At 38.0% G+C, this 18,867-nt stretch overlaps 2 protein-coding genes across 3 annotated transcripts in view; one reads left to right on the top strand and one right to left on the bottom strand.

Annotated features, from left to right (window-relative positions):
- LOC133609518 (phosphoribosyltransferase domain-containing protein 1-like) overlaps positions 1 to 5,465 on the top strand; it is a 29,955-nt gene extending 24,490 nt beyond the window's left edge. Inside the window, exon 10 of the mRNA XM_061965139.1 lies at positions 5,365 to 5,465. Within this exon, the coding sequence (XP_061821123.1) occupies positions 5,365 to 5,412 (48 nt within the window). The 3' untranslated portion in view covers positions 5,413 to 5,465. The remainder of the gene's footprint in view (positions 1 to 5,364) is intronic.
- The window catches only part of LOC133609521 (threonine synthase-like 1), a 242,160-nt gene that overhangs the window by 50,530 nt on the left and 172,763 nt on the right, over positions 1 to 18,867 (bottom strand). For both annotated transcript variants that reach the window (XM_061965147.2, XM_061965146.2), the window contains one exon: positions 8,642 to 8,728. In XM_061965147.2, coding sequence (XP_061821131.1) covers positions 8,642 to 8,644 — 3 coding nt within the window. In that variant the 5' untranslated portion in view covers positions 8,645 to 8,728. The remainder of the gene's footprint in view (positions 1 to 8,641; positions 8,729 to 18,867) is intronic.

Raw genomic sequence — 18,867 nt, forward strand, 5'->3', positions numbered from 1 at the left:
TTATTAATGTATTATTTTTTCTTTTCTTCTTCTCTTTGTTTATTTAATTGATGTATTTGTAGATATTACTTTGTTTTTGTTGTTGTTTCTTTCTTTTGGGGGGGGGTGAGTGGAATGGGTGGGATACAAAAAAAAATATTTTGACATTTAGGGCAGACAATAGATATATGATTGATGTGAATATGATGTAATGAATAGGTCTGATGCTGGATGTCAATAGAAATAAAATGAAAAAAACAAAACAAAAAAAACAAAACAGTTTTGTTTGACAAAAAAGGGCGGAAAACAAACAAACAAAAAAATAACATAAAAAAACTAAAACATTTTGAAATGAGGAATAGATCTGAAGTTGAGATTTAAGCGTTAAATATAAAATGCACGTATGCCCTGGCACACCATTATCATCATTTCATGACCGAAGCAAAACACTTTTTACACTTTTATACTGAAATAATTACACCTACAACTTATTAAATAAAAACATAGAAAAAACTACCAGCAGCGGTAAAGTTCAGATCCATGAAAGAAAGAAGAAAGTGAATGAATGTTTATAACTGAATACATTTACATATGCATACAAATTTGTTTTCTTTTTTTATTATTTTTTTAAATGAATTAAGTAACGTTTATGACAACCTTTTTCCAAAACACAATATAGAATGTGAGATATAACAGGATAATGCATACGTTTATCTTTTTTTTTTTCAAAACGCTTACAAAAAAGTGGCACCCCATTTTGAAAATTCCTAGCGCCAACACTGCTTTCACCAGAGGAGAAAAAATGCTTTATTTAGATAAATACATTATTTACAAAGCAAGTTCGAGTATCATTGGCAAATTCCTCATGCTCTCTCAGGGAGTGCATGTCCCAAATTCCAAGCTGCTGTTTTGAGGCATGTTAAAAAAAATAATGCACTTTGTGACTTCAATAATAAATATGGCAGTGCCATGTTGGCATTTTTTTTCCATAACTTGAGTTGATTTATTTTGGAAAACCTTGTTACATTGTTTAATGCATCCAGCGGGGCATCACAACAAAATTAGGCATAATAATGTGTTCATTCCACGACTGTATATATCGGTATCGGTTGATATCGGAATCGGTAATTAAGAGTTGGACAATATCAGAATATCGGATATCGGCAAAAAAGCCATTATCGGACATCCCTAACTATTACTATATCTGTTTCATGCTAATGTTATCATGCTAATTGGCGAAGTTAATGCTAATGTTAACATGCTAACTGGTGAAGTAGCTCTCTATGGGCAAGCAACCAAACTGGGTGTATTCATTGTGTAACTTTGATATATAATGTAATTACTACTATCATGTTTCATGCTAATTTTAGCATGCTAACTGGTAATGGAGCTATTTATGGGCCAGCAACCATAGTGAGTATAATCATCACTATATAAAAGAGGCAGTTTATGAGACTATAATATATATGTTGGGAATTACTACTATGAGTTTCATGCTAATGTTAGCATGCTAACTGGTAATGTAGCTGTCTATGGTATGGGAAAGCAACCATAGTGGGTGTAATCCTCACTACAAAAAAACAAATGACAGTTTTTGAAACTATAATGATACATCATGAGAATTACTACTATCCATTTTAATGCTAATGTTGGCATGCTAACTGGCGAAATTCATGTTAACTGGTAAAGTAGCCCTTTATGAGAAAGCCACCATAGTGGGTGTAATCCTCACAATAGTAAAAAAAAATGACAGTTTATGAAACTATAATGATACAATATGAGAATCCATCCATCCATCCATCTTCTTCCGCTTATCCGAGGTCGGGCTGCAGGGGCAGCAGCCTAAGCAGGGAAGCCCAGACTTCCCTCTCCCCAGCCACTTCGTCCAGCTCCTCCCGGGGGATCCCGAGGCGTTCCCAGGCCAGCCGGGAAAGATAGTCTTCCCAACGTGTCCTGGGTCTTCCCCGTGGCCTCCTACCGGTCGGACGTGCCCGAAACACCTGCCTAGGGAGGCGTTCGGGTGGCATCCTGACCAGATGCCCGAACCACCTCATCTGGCTATCTCGATGTGGAGGAGCAGCGGCTTTACTTTGAAACTCATTTCGGCCGCTTGTACACATGATCTTGTCCTTTCGGTCATGACCCAAAGCTCATGACCAAAGGTGAGGATGGGAACGTAGATCGACCGGTAAATTGAGAGCTTTGCCTTCCGGCTCAGCTCCTTCTTCACCACAACGGATCGATACAGCGTCCGCATTACTGAAGAAGCCGCACGGATCTGCCTGTCGATCTCACGATCCACTCTTCCTTCACTCGTGAACAAGACTCCGAGGTACTTGAACTCCTCCACTTGGGGCAAGATCTCCTCCCCAACCCGGAGATGGCACTCCACCCTTTTCTGGGCGAGAACCATGGACTCGGACTTGGAGGTGCTGATTCTCATCCCAGTCGCTTCACACTCGGCTGCGAACCGATCCAGTGAGAGCTGAAGATCTTGGCCAGATGAAGCCATCAGGACCACATCATCTGCAAATAGCAGAGACTTAATCCTGCAGCCACCAAACCAGATCCCCTAAACGCCTTGACTGCGCCTAGAAATTCTGTCCATAAAAGTTATGAACAGAATCGGTGACAAAGTCCAACCCTCACTGGAAACATGTCTGAATTACTGCCGGCAATACGGACCAAGCTCTGACACTGATTACACAGTCGAATGCCTTCTCCAAGTCCACAAAGCACTAGTAGACTGGTTGGGCAAACTCCCATGCACCCTCAAGGACCCTGCCGAGACTATAGAGCTGGTCCACAGTTCCACGACCAGGACGAAAACCACACTGCCTCCTCTCCAGTACACCTTAATAGACCTTACCGGGAAGGCTGAGGAGAATGACTACTATATCTGTTTCATGCTAATGTTACCATGCTAATTGGTGAAGTTAATGCTAATGTTAACCTGCTAACTGGTGAAGTAGCTCTCTATGGGCAAGCAACCATAGTGGGTATAATCCTCACTACAGAAAAACAAATTACAGTTTTTGAAACTATAATGATATATCATATCATGAGAATTACTACTATCTATTTTAATGCTATTGTTGGCATGCTAACGGGCGAAATTCATGTTAACTGGTAAAGTAGCCCTTTATGAGCAAGCAACCATAGTGGGTATAACCCATACTTGCCAACCCTCCCGGATTTTCCAGAAGACTCCCGAAATTCAGCGCCTCTCCCGAAAACCTCCCGGGACAAATTTTCACCCGAAAATCTCCCGAAATTCAGGCGGACTCAGGTCCATGTGGACCTGAGTCCGCTTTCCCACAAAATAAACAGCGTACCTGCCCAATGACGTTATAACTGTAGAATGATGGAGGGCGAGTTCTTGGTTTCTTATGTGGGTTTATTGTTAGGCAGTTTCATTAACATCCTCCCAGACCCAGCGCGGCAACAACACACAACAACAGCAGTCACGTCTACCGTAAAGCAGTTTGTCTGCCGTAAACAGCAATGTTGTGACACTCTTAAACAGGACAATACTGCCATCTAGTGCATTTGATGAAAGCACTTTTGTGCGTGCCACACAGCAATGCATCATCAGCATGGTTAGAAAAATAGTGACAGAGAATAGAACAAGGATGGACAATTCAACCCTTATCTCAACAATGAGTAGATGAGTGTTATCTGTGTGTATATGTGTAAATAAATGAACACTGAAATTCAAGTATTCATTATATATATATATATATATATATATATATATATATATATATATATATATATATATATATAATAAAATAAATATATATTTATAGTTAGAATTCACTGAAAGTCAAGTATTTCTTGAATATATATATATATGTGTATATATATATATATATATATATATATATATATATATATATATATATATATATATATATATATATGTATATATATATATGAAATACTTGACTTAGTGAATTCTAGCTGTAAATATACTCCTCCCCTCTTAACCACGCCCCCAACAACGCCCCGCCCCCAACCACGCCCCCCCCCACCCACCTCCCGAAATCGGAGGTCTCAAGGTTGGCAAGTATGGTATAACCCACATTATAGAAAAAAAATGACAGTTTATGAAACTATAATAGTATACTCGTTATAATTACTAACATCAGTTTTAGCCTAATTGTAACATGCTAACTGGCAAAGTTCCTGTTAACGTCAGCAAAATAACTAGAAAAGCAACCAAAGTGGGTGTAATCCTCACTATAGAATTACTATAATGATATACCACGAGAATTACTATCCATTTATCACTATAGCAAAACAATGATAGTTGATAAAACTATAATGATACATTACGATAATTGGTGCCAATCGGTTTCATGCTAATGTTAGCATGCTAACTGGTGACGTAGCCCTTTATGGGCGAGCAACAATAGTGGGTGTAATCCTCACGATAAAAAAACAAGTGACAGTTTATGAAACTATAACGACATATCATGAGAATTACTTTACCATTTGTTCCATGCTAATTTTAGCATGCTAACTGGTGACGTAGCGCTTTATGGGCGAGCAACAATAGTGGGTGTAATCCTCACTATAGAAAAAATATACAGTTTATGAAACTATAACCATATATCATGACAATTACTACCATCAGTTTGATGCTTATATCAGCATGCTAACTGGCTAAGTACGTCATTATGTGCTAAGAACCATACATTACACATATATTTAGAAAATATATTTGTAAATATTATTATGAAATAAAAAAAATGTTTGATTATTTTAAATGCATCATTCTTTATTGTAATATAAATATATTTAAAATAGACTATATCATAAAAATATATACAAATAGAAATATGAACTGTATTGAATAATAGCACTAACTAAGCATTGTAGAATATTTAAAAAATGTGCCTTGTTTTGTGCTAAAAATAGACAAGACCAAAACAAGTTGCATCACAACTGAGCCAGGTTACAGCATATCATTTTTCCACATGGAAACTTACACACATCCCCTCTGAATTTGCATGTTTTAAACACACACTTTTTGGGGTTGGAGGGGTGTTTATCACATGCGCGGGAGGGTTAGCGGTGGAATGTCGGGTCTCATTATCAGGCCGAGTTAAAGCATCCTCTCTTATCTGTCCTCGCTCCAAACAAGAAGTACGATTGCAGCAGTGAGCGTCTTTATGGTTTTGAAACATAAAGCTGCATCATTTTTAACTTATGATGTAATACATGCATTTTTTTCCTGTAAATTACATGTTATGCTTTTTGACTCATGATGGCAGGCCCTGTCAGTCAAATGTCCCGCCTCCCATAGAGCTGGATCACACGTGAAAGAAAACTTCTCTTTCCGCGGAAAACTAACAACTGTTTTTTTGTTCCTCCTTTCAGCATATCTGCGTCATCAGCAAGACGGGGAAGCAGAAGTACAAGGTTTGACTGACTGACAAAAACTGTACGGGTAACTTCAATAAACGCAAAAAGTAAACGTTTGTACGGATTTGATTGTTTTGTGTTGTGTGTGCACACAAACATTGTTGGTGGCAGATGGCGAGAGATTATTCAAATTGGCGTCATGACTCATGTAAAACACACACACAATAAATGATGCTAAATTAGCATTATGACAAACTAATATATTATACAAACCTGTTTGTAATATTTTGGCCAAATAAAGTCATCTCTGTTACAGGAGTTAATGCAAATTGAGCAGTGTTTCTCCTTAATCTCATTAGCCTGTGCAGGTGGGTGTACCTAATGCTCTGGCCCCTTCTGTAAGCACACACAGGCTGCCCTCGGGGGCCTTGACCCGCTTGAAGAGGACCCTTAAAGCAGACATCAAAACAGAAAGTGCAAACAGGCTTCAAACGTCCAAAAGAATGTTTTCTTTTCTGTGGCCTTGTTGCCGTCGTCAGGGCGGCTGGGAGTAAGGTGACGATAAATGCCACAGACTTAAAGGTCCTAATTAGACCTTTTATGGATTTATACAAGAGTAATAGGTGTCCCTTAAAGGGGAACTGCACTTTTTTAAATTTTGCAAATCATCCACATGATCCACTAATATATCGATGTGAGACAACACATGCCTTTCCCTTTTCTGTGGATTCTACATATTGAAAATCTGATAGTACGAGGCAGCTAACAATGCAGGTAATGGAGATGTATCTATTCCGCCTATAAAGCTCCAACAGTGCCCCATTTACATGCCGTGACCTGCATATTAGGGGTGTGAATCTTTGGGCACCTACCGAGTCGATTCGATTCAACACGATTCTCGACTCAAACCAATTCTTGCAATGTATTATTTGGTACAATAATTACAATGAAACTTTTTGAAAACAGGTTACAGGCAAGAGAAGCTCTGTCTGGTTGCATGGAAATGACCTACAAGCATATTTAAAAAAAAAAATTCTTATATAAAAAAAATTAATAATAATATGTATATATTTTTGGTAACACTTTAGTACAAAACTATTTTAAATAGCTGCAACATAACATACATAAGTAACAAACCGCATAATAACAACATTTCACAACATGTCACAACACAACTGTAAACCTGGCTTCACCCAAGGAAGGCACACATGACATGATTATATGTCATGTCACTATATACAGCACACATACTGCTATACACACGCCTAACCAGGCGTTTTTTTCTCTCAAGGAATTGTGAAATAAAATCATGTCTTCAGTGAAGCCCAGAACACTCTACGCATTTCCCCAGTTTTAGTTTAGAGAAAAGGAAAGATTGGCCTGGCCCACTAGGATCCCTCTTTTTGTTTGTGAACTTTATAGTCTATACATTTAGAGTGATGTGACAATCAAACACTCTAGAAGTCTAGAATGAAAAAGTATATAAGAGAATTGACAGAGTGTGTACCTTCAGTGCTGAATGATGAGCAGAGGCAGAGTTTAGAGTGTTTTCTTTAGCTCACTTTCCATGTTTATGTTGTCCACTGTGTCAAAGAACTTGGAAAATGTTTTCGTGCCATTTGCCGTTTGACGCCCCCTATCATGCTAATTAGCTGCCTGAAAGTGGATGACTCCACTGTAGAAATAGCCTGCATGTCTTCTAACTAGCACATACGCTGCAATGGCTCTATCAATGTTGTCCTGGCTAGCAGTCTCTCCGTTAAAATCCTTAGGTGGAGGTGGAGGTGAAGTGTGTCTCTCTTTACTAGCTTCGTCGAAGCATGATGCTTTTGTAGCTGTTTCAGCAGATTTGAATTGCTGTTTTGGGCAGTAGATGGGATCTTTGATCCAAGACACAACTTACATTTAACTAAAATGTTATTTTCTTTGTGCTCGACAAAAGAAAAGTAGTGAGAACATCTCCATGTTAAGAAACTCGGCTTCGGCTCCGCCATGATGTCTTGTTAGTAAACACAGACACGCCCCCCCCCCCCACACACACAGCGCGCCTCTTGTGACACGGGAAGAATCAGATGGAGGACACCGCAGCTCTCCAATAAAACACACTCAGACCTTCTCAGTTTCTAGCCGATACTATATAAAAAATAACGTAAAATAACGCAGTTACGCATCATGTAGTAACGGTAACTGAGTTACTGAATATAAAAAATAACGTGTTAGACTACTAGTTACCGCCCAAAACACGTTAGTTCCAACACTGGTCAACTGTACATTTTACATTTTATTTATGGCTCTTTAGGTGTCATAACACACTCGCCCACTATGCAACAAGTGGTACATTTTGCAAACTTAGCTCATTAGCATTGAAACTACTTTTAAACTGAAATTCCAGCATCAAGGCTTGCTATCGGACAACAGAGTGAGACTTATTTTTTCTAAACTACCGTAATACGGGCCCTTTTATCATCTGTCCAGCCTGCTAACATCTATGTAGAGATGATTGTGATTGTGGTAGGTCATTTGTTGATTTTTATTTGCATGGCTGGCTCCAAGGCTAATAAAAAAAACTACAATGAAAACACATCTCAGCCTGGCCGTGCAGCTAAACGATCTGCCAGATGACTTATTTGGCAAACACGAGTGAGTGCAAACAAAAAGAGACTGTTCTTTGATAAACAAGATCTTTACCAACGCATTCTGGCGTTCGCTCCAAACTTGTCCATGACCCTTCAAGTTGCCAGGGGGGCAGAGGGGGAGTGTACGCGATAAAACGCAACAACACAGCTGTCTCAGCCTCGCGTTATCGATAAACATCAGACCGCAACAGAGGCGGTTAACCTAGCCCCGGCGCTAACGCCATGGGAACCCACAGGTGCTATTGTCCATGCCGAACGCGATGAAAAGTGAGATGTATGCAAGCGGCGACGCTTTCACATGCTGAGGCTTTGTCGCGCTCCGTGGAGGAACGAGGGTGCAGGAAGGAAGAAAGAAGTAGGCTACAGGTAAACTGCCCCCCTGCACAAAGGGAACAAAACGGGAATTGTACATTTGAATGAAGATTTTGTCATCCGAAGCCCCGTCGTTTCAGAGGATTCGATTTCCCGTCTTTTGCTGCTGACATACGAAAGCTACTATTTACCCATCTATTACCTCCAGCAGGGAGATTATGTTTGTTCTGCAGCCTAATGACTTCTATTCCTGTTTCCTTTCATTTACTTTAAACTGTGTTTGTTTTGTCTTTTTGGGGAAATGCTCTTATTTATTTGTATGAAACGGACAAAAATCTACATACCATACAACCCTGCCTCCTATTGGTCTGGAGCGGGGGTCAGCAACACGTGGCCATCTTCAGTGCCGCCCTGGTGGCTCCCTAGAGCATCTTTAAAAAAGGATTGAAAATGGAAAAAGATGGGGGGGGGGGGGGAATAATTGTTTTGTTTTAGTATGTTTTTTGTTTTAGGACAAACATGACACAAACCTTCCCAATTGTTGAAAACCTGTTCAATATGTTTGTGTGTATGCTTCACTGATGAGAGCATTTGTTGAACATCTTTTTTTCCTACTAATTTCGGCGGTTCTTGAACTCACCATAGTGTGGACTGTGACGCAACAGTTTGTTTACAGCTGGTCAAAGATCCTACATGATGACAGTTTTTAGGAATCTGATGTAAAAATTGTAAAAGCACCCTTTTTGTTTTTAAGACCCAACTGGAAAAACGCTGGTCAAAGATCCTTAATGATGACAGTTTTGAGGAATCTACTGTAAAAATGTAAAAGCACTGCTGTTTATAAGACCAGACTGCAAAAAAGCTGGTCAAAGATCCTCTATGATTACAGTTTTTAGGAATGTGCTGAAAAAATGTTGGAATACTACTGTGTTTAGGAACCAACTTTAAAAACGCTGGTCAAAGATCCTATATGATGACAGTTTTTAGGAATCTGATGTAAAAATTGTAAAAGCACCCTTTTTGTTTTTCAATCAATCAATCAATCAATCTTTATTTATATAGCCCTAAATCACAAGTGGCTCAAAGGGCTGCACAAGCCACAACGACATCCTCGGTACAAAGCCCACATACGGGCAAGGAAAAACTCACCCCAGTGGGACGTCGATGTGAATGACTATGAGAAACCTTGGAGAGGACCGCATATGTGGGTAACCCCCCCCCTTTTTTAAGACCCAACTGGAAAAACGCTGGTCAAAGATCCTTAATGATGACAGTTTTTAGGAATCTACTGTAAAAATGCAAGAGCACTGCTGTTTATAAGAACCGACTGCAAAAACGCTGGTCAAAGATCCTCTATTATTACAGTTTTTAGGAATCTGCTGTAAAAATGTTAGATCACTGTGCTGTTTTTAAGAACCGACAAGTAAAAAGCTGGTCAAAGATCCTCTATGATGACAGTGTTTAGGAATGTGCTGTAAAAATGTTAGAGTACTACTGTGTTTAGGAGCCAACTTTAAAAACGCTGGTCAAGGATCCTATATGATGACAGTTTTTAGGAATCTGATGTAAAAATTGTAAAAGCACCCTTTTTGTTTTTAAGACCCAACTGAAAAAACACTGGTCAAAGATCCTTAATGATGACAGGTTTTAGGAATCTATGTAAAAATGTAAGAGCACTGCTGTTTATAAGAACCGACTGCAAAAACACTGGTCAAAGATCCTCTATGATTACAGTTTTTAGGAATCTGCTGTAAAAATGTTAGATCACTGTGCGGTTTTTAAGAACCGTCAAGTAAAAAGCTGGTCAAAGATCCTCTATGATGACAGTGTTTAGGAATGTGCTGTAAAAATGTTAGAGTACTACTGTGTTTAGGAGCCAATTTTAAAAACCCTGGTCAAGGATCCTATATGATGACCGTTTTTAGGAATCTGATGTAAAAATTGTAAAAGCACCCTTTTTGTTTTTAAGACCCAACTGAAAAAACACTGGTCAAAGATCCTTAATGATGACAGGTTTTAGGAATCTATGTAAAAATGTAAAAGCACAGCTGTTTATAAGAACCGACTGCAAAAACACTGGTCAAAGATCCTCTATGATTACAGTTTTTAGGAATCTGCTGTAAAAATGTTAGATCACTGTGCGGTTTTTAAGAACCGGCAAGTAAAAAGCTGGTCAAAGATCCTCTATGATGACAGTGTTTAGGAATGTGCTGTAAAAATGTTGGAGTACTACTGTGTTTAGGAGCCAACTTTAAAAACGCTGGTCAAAGAACCTACATGATGACGGTTTTTAGGAATCTGATGTAAAAATTGTAAAAGCACTGGTTTTTTTTTAAAGAACCAACTGGAAAAACGCTGGTCAAAGATCCTTAATGATGACAGTTTTTAGGAATCTATGTAAAAATGTAAGAGCACCGCTATTTATAAGAACAGACTGCAAAAACACTGGTCAAAGATCATCTATGATTACAGTTATTAGGAATCTGCTGTAAAAATGTTACAGCACTGTGCTGTTTTTAAGACCCGACAAGTAAAAAGCTGATCAAAGATCCTCTATGATGACAGTGTTTAGGAATGTGCTGTAAAAATGTTAGAGTACTACTGTGTTTAGGAGCCAATTTTAAAAACCCTGGTCAAGGATCCTATATGATGACCGTTTTTAGGAATCTGATGTAAAAATTGTAAAAGCACCCTTTTTGTTTTTAAGATTCAACTGAAAAAATGCTGGTCAAAGATCCTTAATGATGACAGTTTTTAGGAATCTATGTAAAAGTGTAAGAGCACTGCTGTTTATAAGAACCGACTGCAAAAACGCTGGTCAAAGATCCTCTATGATTACAGTTTTTAGGAATCTGCTGTAAAAATGTTAGATCACTGTGCGGTTTTTAAGAACCGTCAAGTAAAAAGCTGGTCAAAGACCCTCTATGATGACAGTGTTCAGGAATGTGCTGTCAAAATGTTGGAGTACTACTGTGTTTAGGAGCCAACTTTAAAAACGCTGGTCAAAGAACCTACATGATGACGGTTTTTAGGAATCTGATGTAAAAATTGTAAAAGCACTGTTTTTTTTTTAAAGGACCAACTGGAAAAACGCTGGTCAAAGATCCTTAATGATGACAGTTTTTAGGAATCTATGTAAAAATGTAAGAGCACCGCTGTTTATAAGAACAGACTGCAACAACACTGGTCAAAGATCCTCTATGATTACAGTTTTTAGGAATCTGCTGTAAAAATATTAAATCACTGTGTGGTTTTTAAAAACCGACATGTAAAAAGCTGGTCAAAGATCCTCTATGATGACAGTGTTTAGGAATGTGCTGTAAAAATGTTGGAGTACTACTGTGTTTAGGAGCCAACTTTAAAAACGCTGGTCAAGGATCCTATATGATGACTGTTTTTAGGAATCTGATGTAAAAATTGTAAAAGCACAGTTGTTGTTTTTAAAGAACCAACTGGAAAAACGCTGTTCAAAGATCCTTAATGATGACAGTTTTCAGGAATCTACTGTAAAACTGTAAGAGCACTGCTGTTTATAAGAACCGACTGCAAAAACGCTGGTCAAAGATCCTCTATGATTACAGTTTTTAGGAATTTGCTGTAAAAATGTTGGAGTACTACTGTGTTTAGGAACTAACTTTGAAAACGCTGGTCAAGGATCCTATATGATGACGGTTTTTAGGAATCTGATGTAAAAATTGTAAAAGCACTGTTTTTTTTTAAGAACCAACTGGAAAAACGCTGGTCAAAGATCCTTAATGATGACAGTTTTTAGGAATCTACTGTAAAAATGTAAGGGCACTACTGTTTATAAGAACCGACTGCAAAAACGCTGGTCAAAGATCCTCTATTATTACAGTTTTTAGGAATCTGCTGTAGAAATGTTAAAGCACTGTGCGGTTTTTAAGAACCGACAAGTAAAAAGCTGGTCAAAGACCCTCTATGATGACAGTGTTTAGGAATGTGCTGTAAAAAGGTTGGAGTACTACTGTGTTTAGGAACCAACTTTAAAAATGCTGGTCAAGGATCCTATATGATGACAGTTTTTAGGAATCTGATGTAAAAATTGTAAAAGCACCCTTTTTGTTTTTAAGAACCAACTGGAAAAACACTGGTCAAAGATCCTTAATGATAACAGTTTTTAGGAATCTACGTAAAAATGTAAGAGCACTGCTGTTTATAAGAACCGACTGCAAAAACGCTGGTCAAAGATCCTCTATGATTACAGTTTTTAGGAATCTGCTGTAGAAATGTTAAAGCACTGTGCTGTTTTTAAGAACCGACAAGTAAAAAGCTGGTCAAAGATCCTTTATAATGACAGTGTTTAGGAATGTGCTGTAAAAATGTTGGAATACTACTGTGTTTAGGAACCAACTTTAAAAACGCTGGTCAAAGATCCTATATGATGACAGTTTTTAGGAATCTGATGTAAAAATTGTAAAAGCACCCTTTTTGTTTTTCAATCAATCAATCAATCAATCTTTATTTATATAGCCCTAAATCACAAGTGGCTCAAAGGGCTGCACAAGCCACAACGACATCCTCGGTACAAAGCCCACATACGGGCAAGGAAAAACTCACCCCAGTGGGACGTCGATGTGAATGACTATGAGAAACCTTGGAGAGGACCGCATATGTGGGTAACCCCCCCCCCTTTTTTAAGACCCAACTGGAAAAACGCTGGTCAAAGATCCTTAATGATGACAGTTTTTAGGAATCTACTGTAAAAATGCAAGAGCACTGCTGTTTATAAGAACCGACTGCAAAAACGCTGGTCAAAGATCCTCTATTATTACAGTTTTTAGGAATCTGCTGTAAAAATGTTAGATCACTGTGCTGTTTTTAAGAACCGACAAGTAAAAAGCTGGTCAAAGATCCTCTATGATGACAGTGTTTAGGAATGTGCTGTAAAAATGTTAGAGTACTACTGTGTTTAGGAGCCAACTTTAAAAACGCTGGTCAAGGATCCTATATGATGACAGTTTTTAGGAATCTGATGTAAAAATTGTAAAAGCACCCTTTTTGTTTTTAAGACCCAACTGAAAAAACACTGGTCAAAGATCCTTAATGATGACAGGTTTTAGGAATCTATGTAAAAATGTAAGAGCACTGCTGTTTATAAGAACCGACTGCAAAAACACTGGTCAAAGATCCTCTATGATTACAGTTTTTAGGAATCTGCTGTAAAAATGTTAGATCACTGTGCGGTTTTTAAGAACCGTCAAGTAAAAAGCTGGTCAAAGATCCTCTATGATGACAGTGTTTAGGAATGTGCTGTAAAAATGTTGGAGTACTACTGTGTTTAGGAGCCAACTTTAAAAACGCTGGTCAAACAACCTACATGATGACGGTTTTTAGGAATCTGATGTAAAAATTGTAAAAGCACTGTTTTTTTTTAAAAGAACCAACTGGAAAAACGCTGGTCAAAGATCCTTAATGATGACAGTTTTTAGGAATCTATGTAAAAATGTAAGAGCACCGCTATTTATAAGAACAGACTGCAAAAACACTGGTCAAAGATCATCTATGATTACAGTTATTAGGAATCTGCTGTAAAAATGTTACAGCACTGTGCTGTTTTTAAGACCCGACAAGTAAAAAGCTGGTCAAAGATCCTCTATGATGACAGTGTTTAGGAATGTGCTGTAAAAATGTTAGAGTACTACTGTGTTTAGGAGCCAATTTTAAAAACCCTGGTCAAGGATCCTATATGATGACCGTTTTTAGGAATCTGATGTAAAAATTGTAAAAGCACCCTTTTTGTTTTTAAGACCCAACTGAAAAAACACTGGTCAAAGATCCTTAATGATGACAGGTTTTAGGAATCTATGTAAAAATGTAAAAGCACAGCTGTTTATAAGAACCGACTGCAAAAACACTGGTCAAAGATCCTCTATGATTACAGTTTTTAGGAATCTGCTGTAAAAATGTTAGATCACTGTGCGGTTTTTAAGAACCGGCAAGTAAAAAGCTGGTCAAAGATCCTCTATGATGACAGTGTTTAGGAATGTGCTGTAAAAATGTTGGAGTACTACTGTGTTTAGGAGCCAACTTTAAAAACGCTGGTCAAAGAACCTACATGATGACGGTTTTTAGGAATCTGATGTAAAAATTGTAAAAGCACTGGTTTTGTTTTAAAGAACCAACTGGAAAAACGCTGGTCAAAGATCCTTAATGATGACAGTTTTTAGGAATCTATGTAAAAATGTAAGAGCACCGCTATTTATAAGAACAGACTGCAAAAACACTGGTCAAAGATCATCTATGATTACAGTTATTAGGAATCTGCTGTAAAAATGTTACAGCACTGTGCTGTTTTTAAGACCCGACAAGTAAAAAGCTGATCAAAGATCCTCTATGATGACAGTGTTTAGGAATGTGCTGTAAAAATGTTAGAGTACTACTGTGTTTAGGAGCCAATTTTAAAAACCCTGGTCAAGGATCCTATATGATGACCGTTTTTAGGAATCTGATGTAAAAATTGTAAAAGCACCCTTTTTGTTTTTAAGATTCAACTGAAAAAATGCTGGTCAAAGATCCTTAATGATGACAGTTTTTAGGAATCTATGTAAAAGTGTAAGAGCACTGCTGTTTATAAGAACCGACTGCAAAAACGCTGGTCAAAGATCCTCTATGATTACAGTTTTTAGGAATCTGCTGTAAAAATGTTAGATCACTGTGCGGTTTTTAAGAACCGTCAAGTAAAAAGCTGGTCAAAGACCCTCTATGATGACAGTGTTCAGGAATGTGCTGTCAAAATGTTGGAGTACTACTGTGTTTAGGAGCCAACTTTAAAAACGCTGGTCAAAGAACCTACATGATGACGGTTTTTAGGAATCTGATGTAAAAATTGTAAAAGCACTGTTTTTTTTTTAAAGGACCAACTGGAAAAACGCTGGTCAAAGATCCTTAATGATGACAGTTTTTAGGAATCTATGTAAAAATGTAAGAGCACCGCTGTTTATAAGAACAGACTGCAACAACACTGGTCAAAGATCCTCTATGATTACAGTTTTTAGGAATCTGCTGTAAAAATATTAAATCACTGTGTGGTTTTTAAAAACCGACATGTAAAAAGCTGGTCAAAGATCCTCTATGATGACAGTGTTTAGGAATGTGCTGTAAAAATGTTGGAGTACTACTGTGTTTAGGAGCCAACTTTAAAAACGCTGGTCAAGGATCCTATATGATGACTGTTTTTAGGAATCTGATGTAAAAATTGTAAAAGCACAGTTGTTGTTTTTAAAGAACCAACTGGAAAAACGCTGTTCAAAGATCCTTAATGATGACAGTTTTCAGGAATCTACTGTAAAACTGTAAGAGCACTGCTGTTTATAAGAACCGACTGCAAAAACGCTGGTCAAAGATCCTCTATGATTACAGTTTTTAGGAATTTGCTGTAAAAATGTTGGAGTACTACTGTGTTTAGGAACTAACTTTGAAAACGCTGGTCAAGGATCCTATATGATGACGGTTTTTAGGAATCTGATGTAAAAATTGTAAAAGCACTGTTTTTTTTTAAGAACCAACTGGAAAAACGCTGGTCAAAGATCCTTAATGATGACAGTTTTTAGGAATCTACTGTAAAAATGTAAGGGCACTACTGTTTATAAGAACCGACTGCAAAAACGCTGGTCAAAGATCCTCTATTATTACAGTTTTTAGGAATCTGCTGTAGAAATGTTAAAGCACTGTGCGGTTTTTAAGAACCGACAAGTAAAAAGCTGGTCAAAGACCCTCTATGATGACAGTGTTTAGGAATGTGCTGTAAAAAGGTTGGAGTACTACTGTGTTTAGGAACCAACTTTAAAAATGCTGGTCAAGGATCCTATATGATGACAGTTTTTAGGAATCTGATGTAAAAATTGTAAAAGCACCCTTTTTGTTTTTAAGAACCAACTGGAAAAACACTGGTCAAAGATCCTTAATGATAACAGTTTTTAGGAATCTACGTAAAAATGTAAGAGCACTGCTGTTTATAAGAACCGACTGCAAAAACGCTGGTCAAAGATCCTCTATGATTACAGTTTTTAGGAATCTGCTGTAGAAATGTTAAAGCACTGTGCTGTTTTTAAGAACCGACAAGTAAAAAGCTGGTCAAAGATCCTTTATAATGACAGTGTTTAGGAATGTGCTGTAAAAATGTTGGAATACTACTGTGTTTAGGAACCAACTTTAAAAACGCTGGTCAAAGATCCTATATGATGACAGTTTTTAGGAATCTGATGTAAAAATTGTAAAAGCACCCTTTTTGTTTTTAAGACCCAACTGGAAAAACGGTGGTCAAAGATCCTTAATGATGACCGTTTTTAGGAATCTATGTAAAAATGTAAGAGCACTGATGTTTATAAGAACCGACTGCAAAAACGCTGGTCAAAGATCATCTATGGTTACAGTTTTTAGGAATCCGCTGTAAAAATGTTAAAGCACTGCTGTTTTTAAGAACCGACCAGTAAAAAGCTGGTCAAAGATCCTCTATGATGACAGTGTTTAGGAATGTGCTGTAAAAATGTTAGAGTACTACTGTGTTTAGGAACCAACTTTAAAAACGCTGGTCAAGGATCCTATAAGATGACAGTTTTTAGGAATCTGATGTAAAAATTGTAAAAGCACCCTTTTTGTTTTTAAGACCCAACTGGAAAAACGCTGTTGAAAGATCCTTAATGATGAGAGTTTTCAGGAATCTGCTGTAAATATGTACGAGCACTGTGTTGTTTTTCAGAACCAACTCCTGAATCGATGGTTAAAAAGTTGAAAAATGTTAGTTTTGCTGCAGCTGCACTGCAATAGAGCATATAACAACTCGTGGCGAGCCATCACTCCCAAAGGTTCGTGTTGGGAAAGCTGCTTCACACACGCTGTCATGTTTAGCATCACTTGCTGAACATCACTTTAAGATGCTCATTGTCTAAATTGGGGTGCACCGTCTTTCTAGACAATAGCTCTCCCCTGAAACCGGGGGATCCTCGCAGCAGTGTGGGTCAAAGGAGGTCCTATTGTCCTGGGCTCTATTGTGCTGCTGGAGTAGCCTGCAAACAGAACACTGTCAGCCTTTGTCTTTGTCTGGATCAGCTGTGTGTGACCCCCCCACCTCCCCAACCTCCCTTTTTTGTTATGCTCCGTGGATTCCCATGCGGCCGACGTGTCCTACTTGTCATCATAATAAAGTTAAGAACTCTGCTGTTGCACTTGTAAACAAAATGGAGTGCTCTAAAAAGACGATTTGAAATGTATCCAATTTAGCGTTGAATCAATACTTTCAGGTGGTTTTCATAACAGTCATTTGTAAGATGCTAAAATTACATAATTCAATGTGGTGGACACAAACACTTTCTACTTTTAAATAAAACGCTAAAGATGGTTGATGCCAGATTCCACGGCAAAACCATGCCATTCATTTGTTACTAGAAAAAAAAAATGGACTGTGAAAACCAGGAAGTTGACATAAAAAATAACGACATTGAAAAAAGATGGACGTGAATGATACATCTCAAGCTTGGCATTGTAAAAAACATAAATAAATCAGGTATATGCAACTATCTACTAGGGTTGTACCGTATTCCGGTATTAGTATAGTACCGTAATACTGAGGAATCATATTCGGTACTATACCGCCTCTGAAAAATACAGCTCATGGTGACACAATATGTTACTGCATATGTCAGCAGACTAAATTAGGAGCCTTTGTTTGCTTACTTACTACTAGAAGATAAGTTGTCTTGTACAAACCCCGTTTCCATAAAAGTTGGGAAATTGTGTTAGATGTAAATATAAACGGAATACAATGATTTGCAAATCATTTTCAACCCATATTCAGTTGAATATGCTGCAAAGACAACATATTTGATGTTCAAACGGATAAACATTTGCAAATAATCATTAACTTTAGAATTTGATGCTAGCAACACGTGACAAAGAAGTTGGGAAAGGTGGCAATAAATACTGATAAAGTTGAGGAATGCTCATCAACCACTTATTTGGAACATCCCACAGGTGTGCAGGCTAATTGGGAACAGGTGGGTGCCATGATTGGGTATAAAAACAGCTTCCCAAAAAATGCTCAGTCTTTCACAAGAAAGGATGGGGCGAGGTACACCCCTTTGTCCACAACTGCGTGAGCAAATAGTCAAACAGTTTAAGAACGTTTCTCAAAGTGCAATTGCAAGAAATTTAGGGATTTCAACATCTACGGTCCATAATATCATCAAAAGGTTCAGAGAATCTGGAGACATCACTCCACGTAAGCGGCATGGCCGGAAACTAACATTGAATGACTGTGACCTTCGATCCCTCAGACGGCACTGTATCAAAAACCGACATCAATCTCTAAAGGATATCACCACATGGGCTCAGGAACACTTCAGAAAACCACTGTCAGTAAATACAGTTCGTCGCTACATCTGTAAGTGCAAGTTAAAGCTCTACTATGCAAAGCAAAAGTCATTTATCAACAACATCCAGAAACGCCGCCGGCTTCTCTGGGCCTGAGATCATCTAAGATGGACTCATGCAAAGTGGAAAAGTGTTCTGTGGTCTGACGAGTCCATATTTCAAATTGTTTTTAGAAATATTC

The sequence above is a fragment of the Nerophis lumbriciformis genome, linkage group LG07, assembly GCF_033978685.3.
Source record: "Nerophis lumbriciformis linkage group LG07, RoL_Nlum_v2.1, whole genome shotgun sequence".
Lineage (NCBI taxonomy): Eukaryota > Metazoa > Chordata > Actinopteri > Syngnathiformes > Syngnathidae > Nerophis > Nerophis lumbriciformis.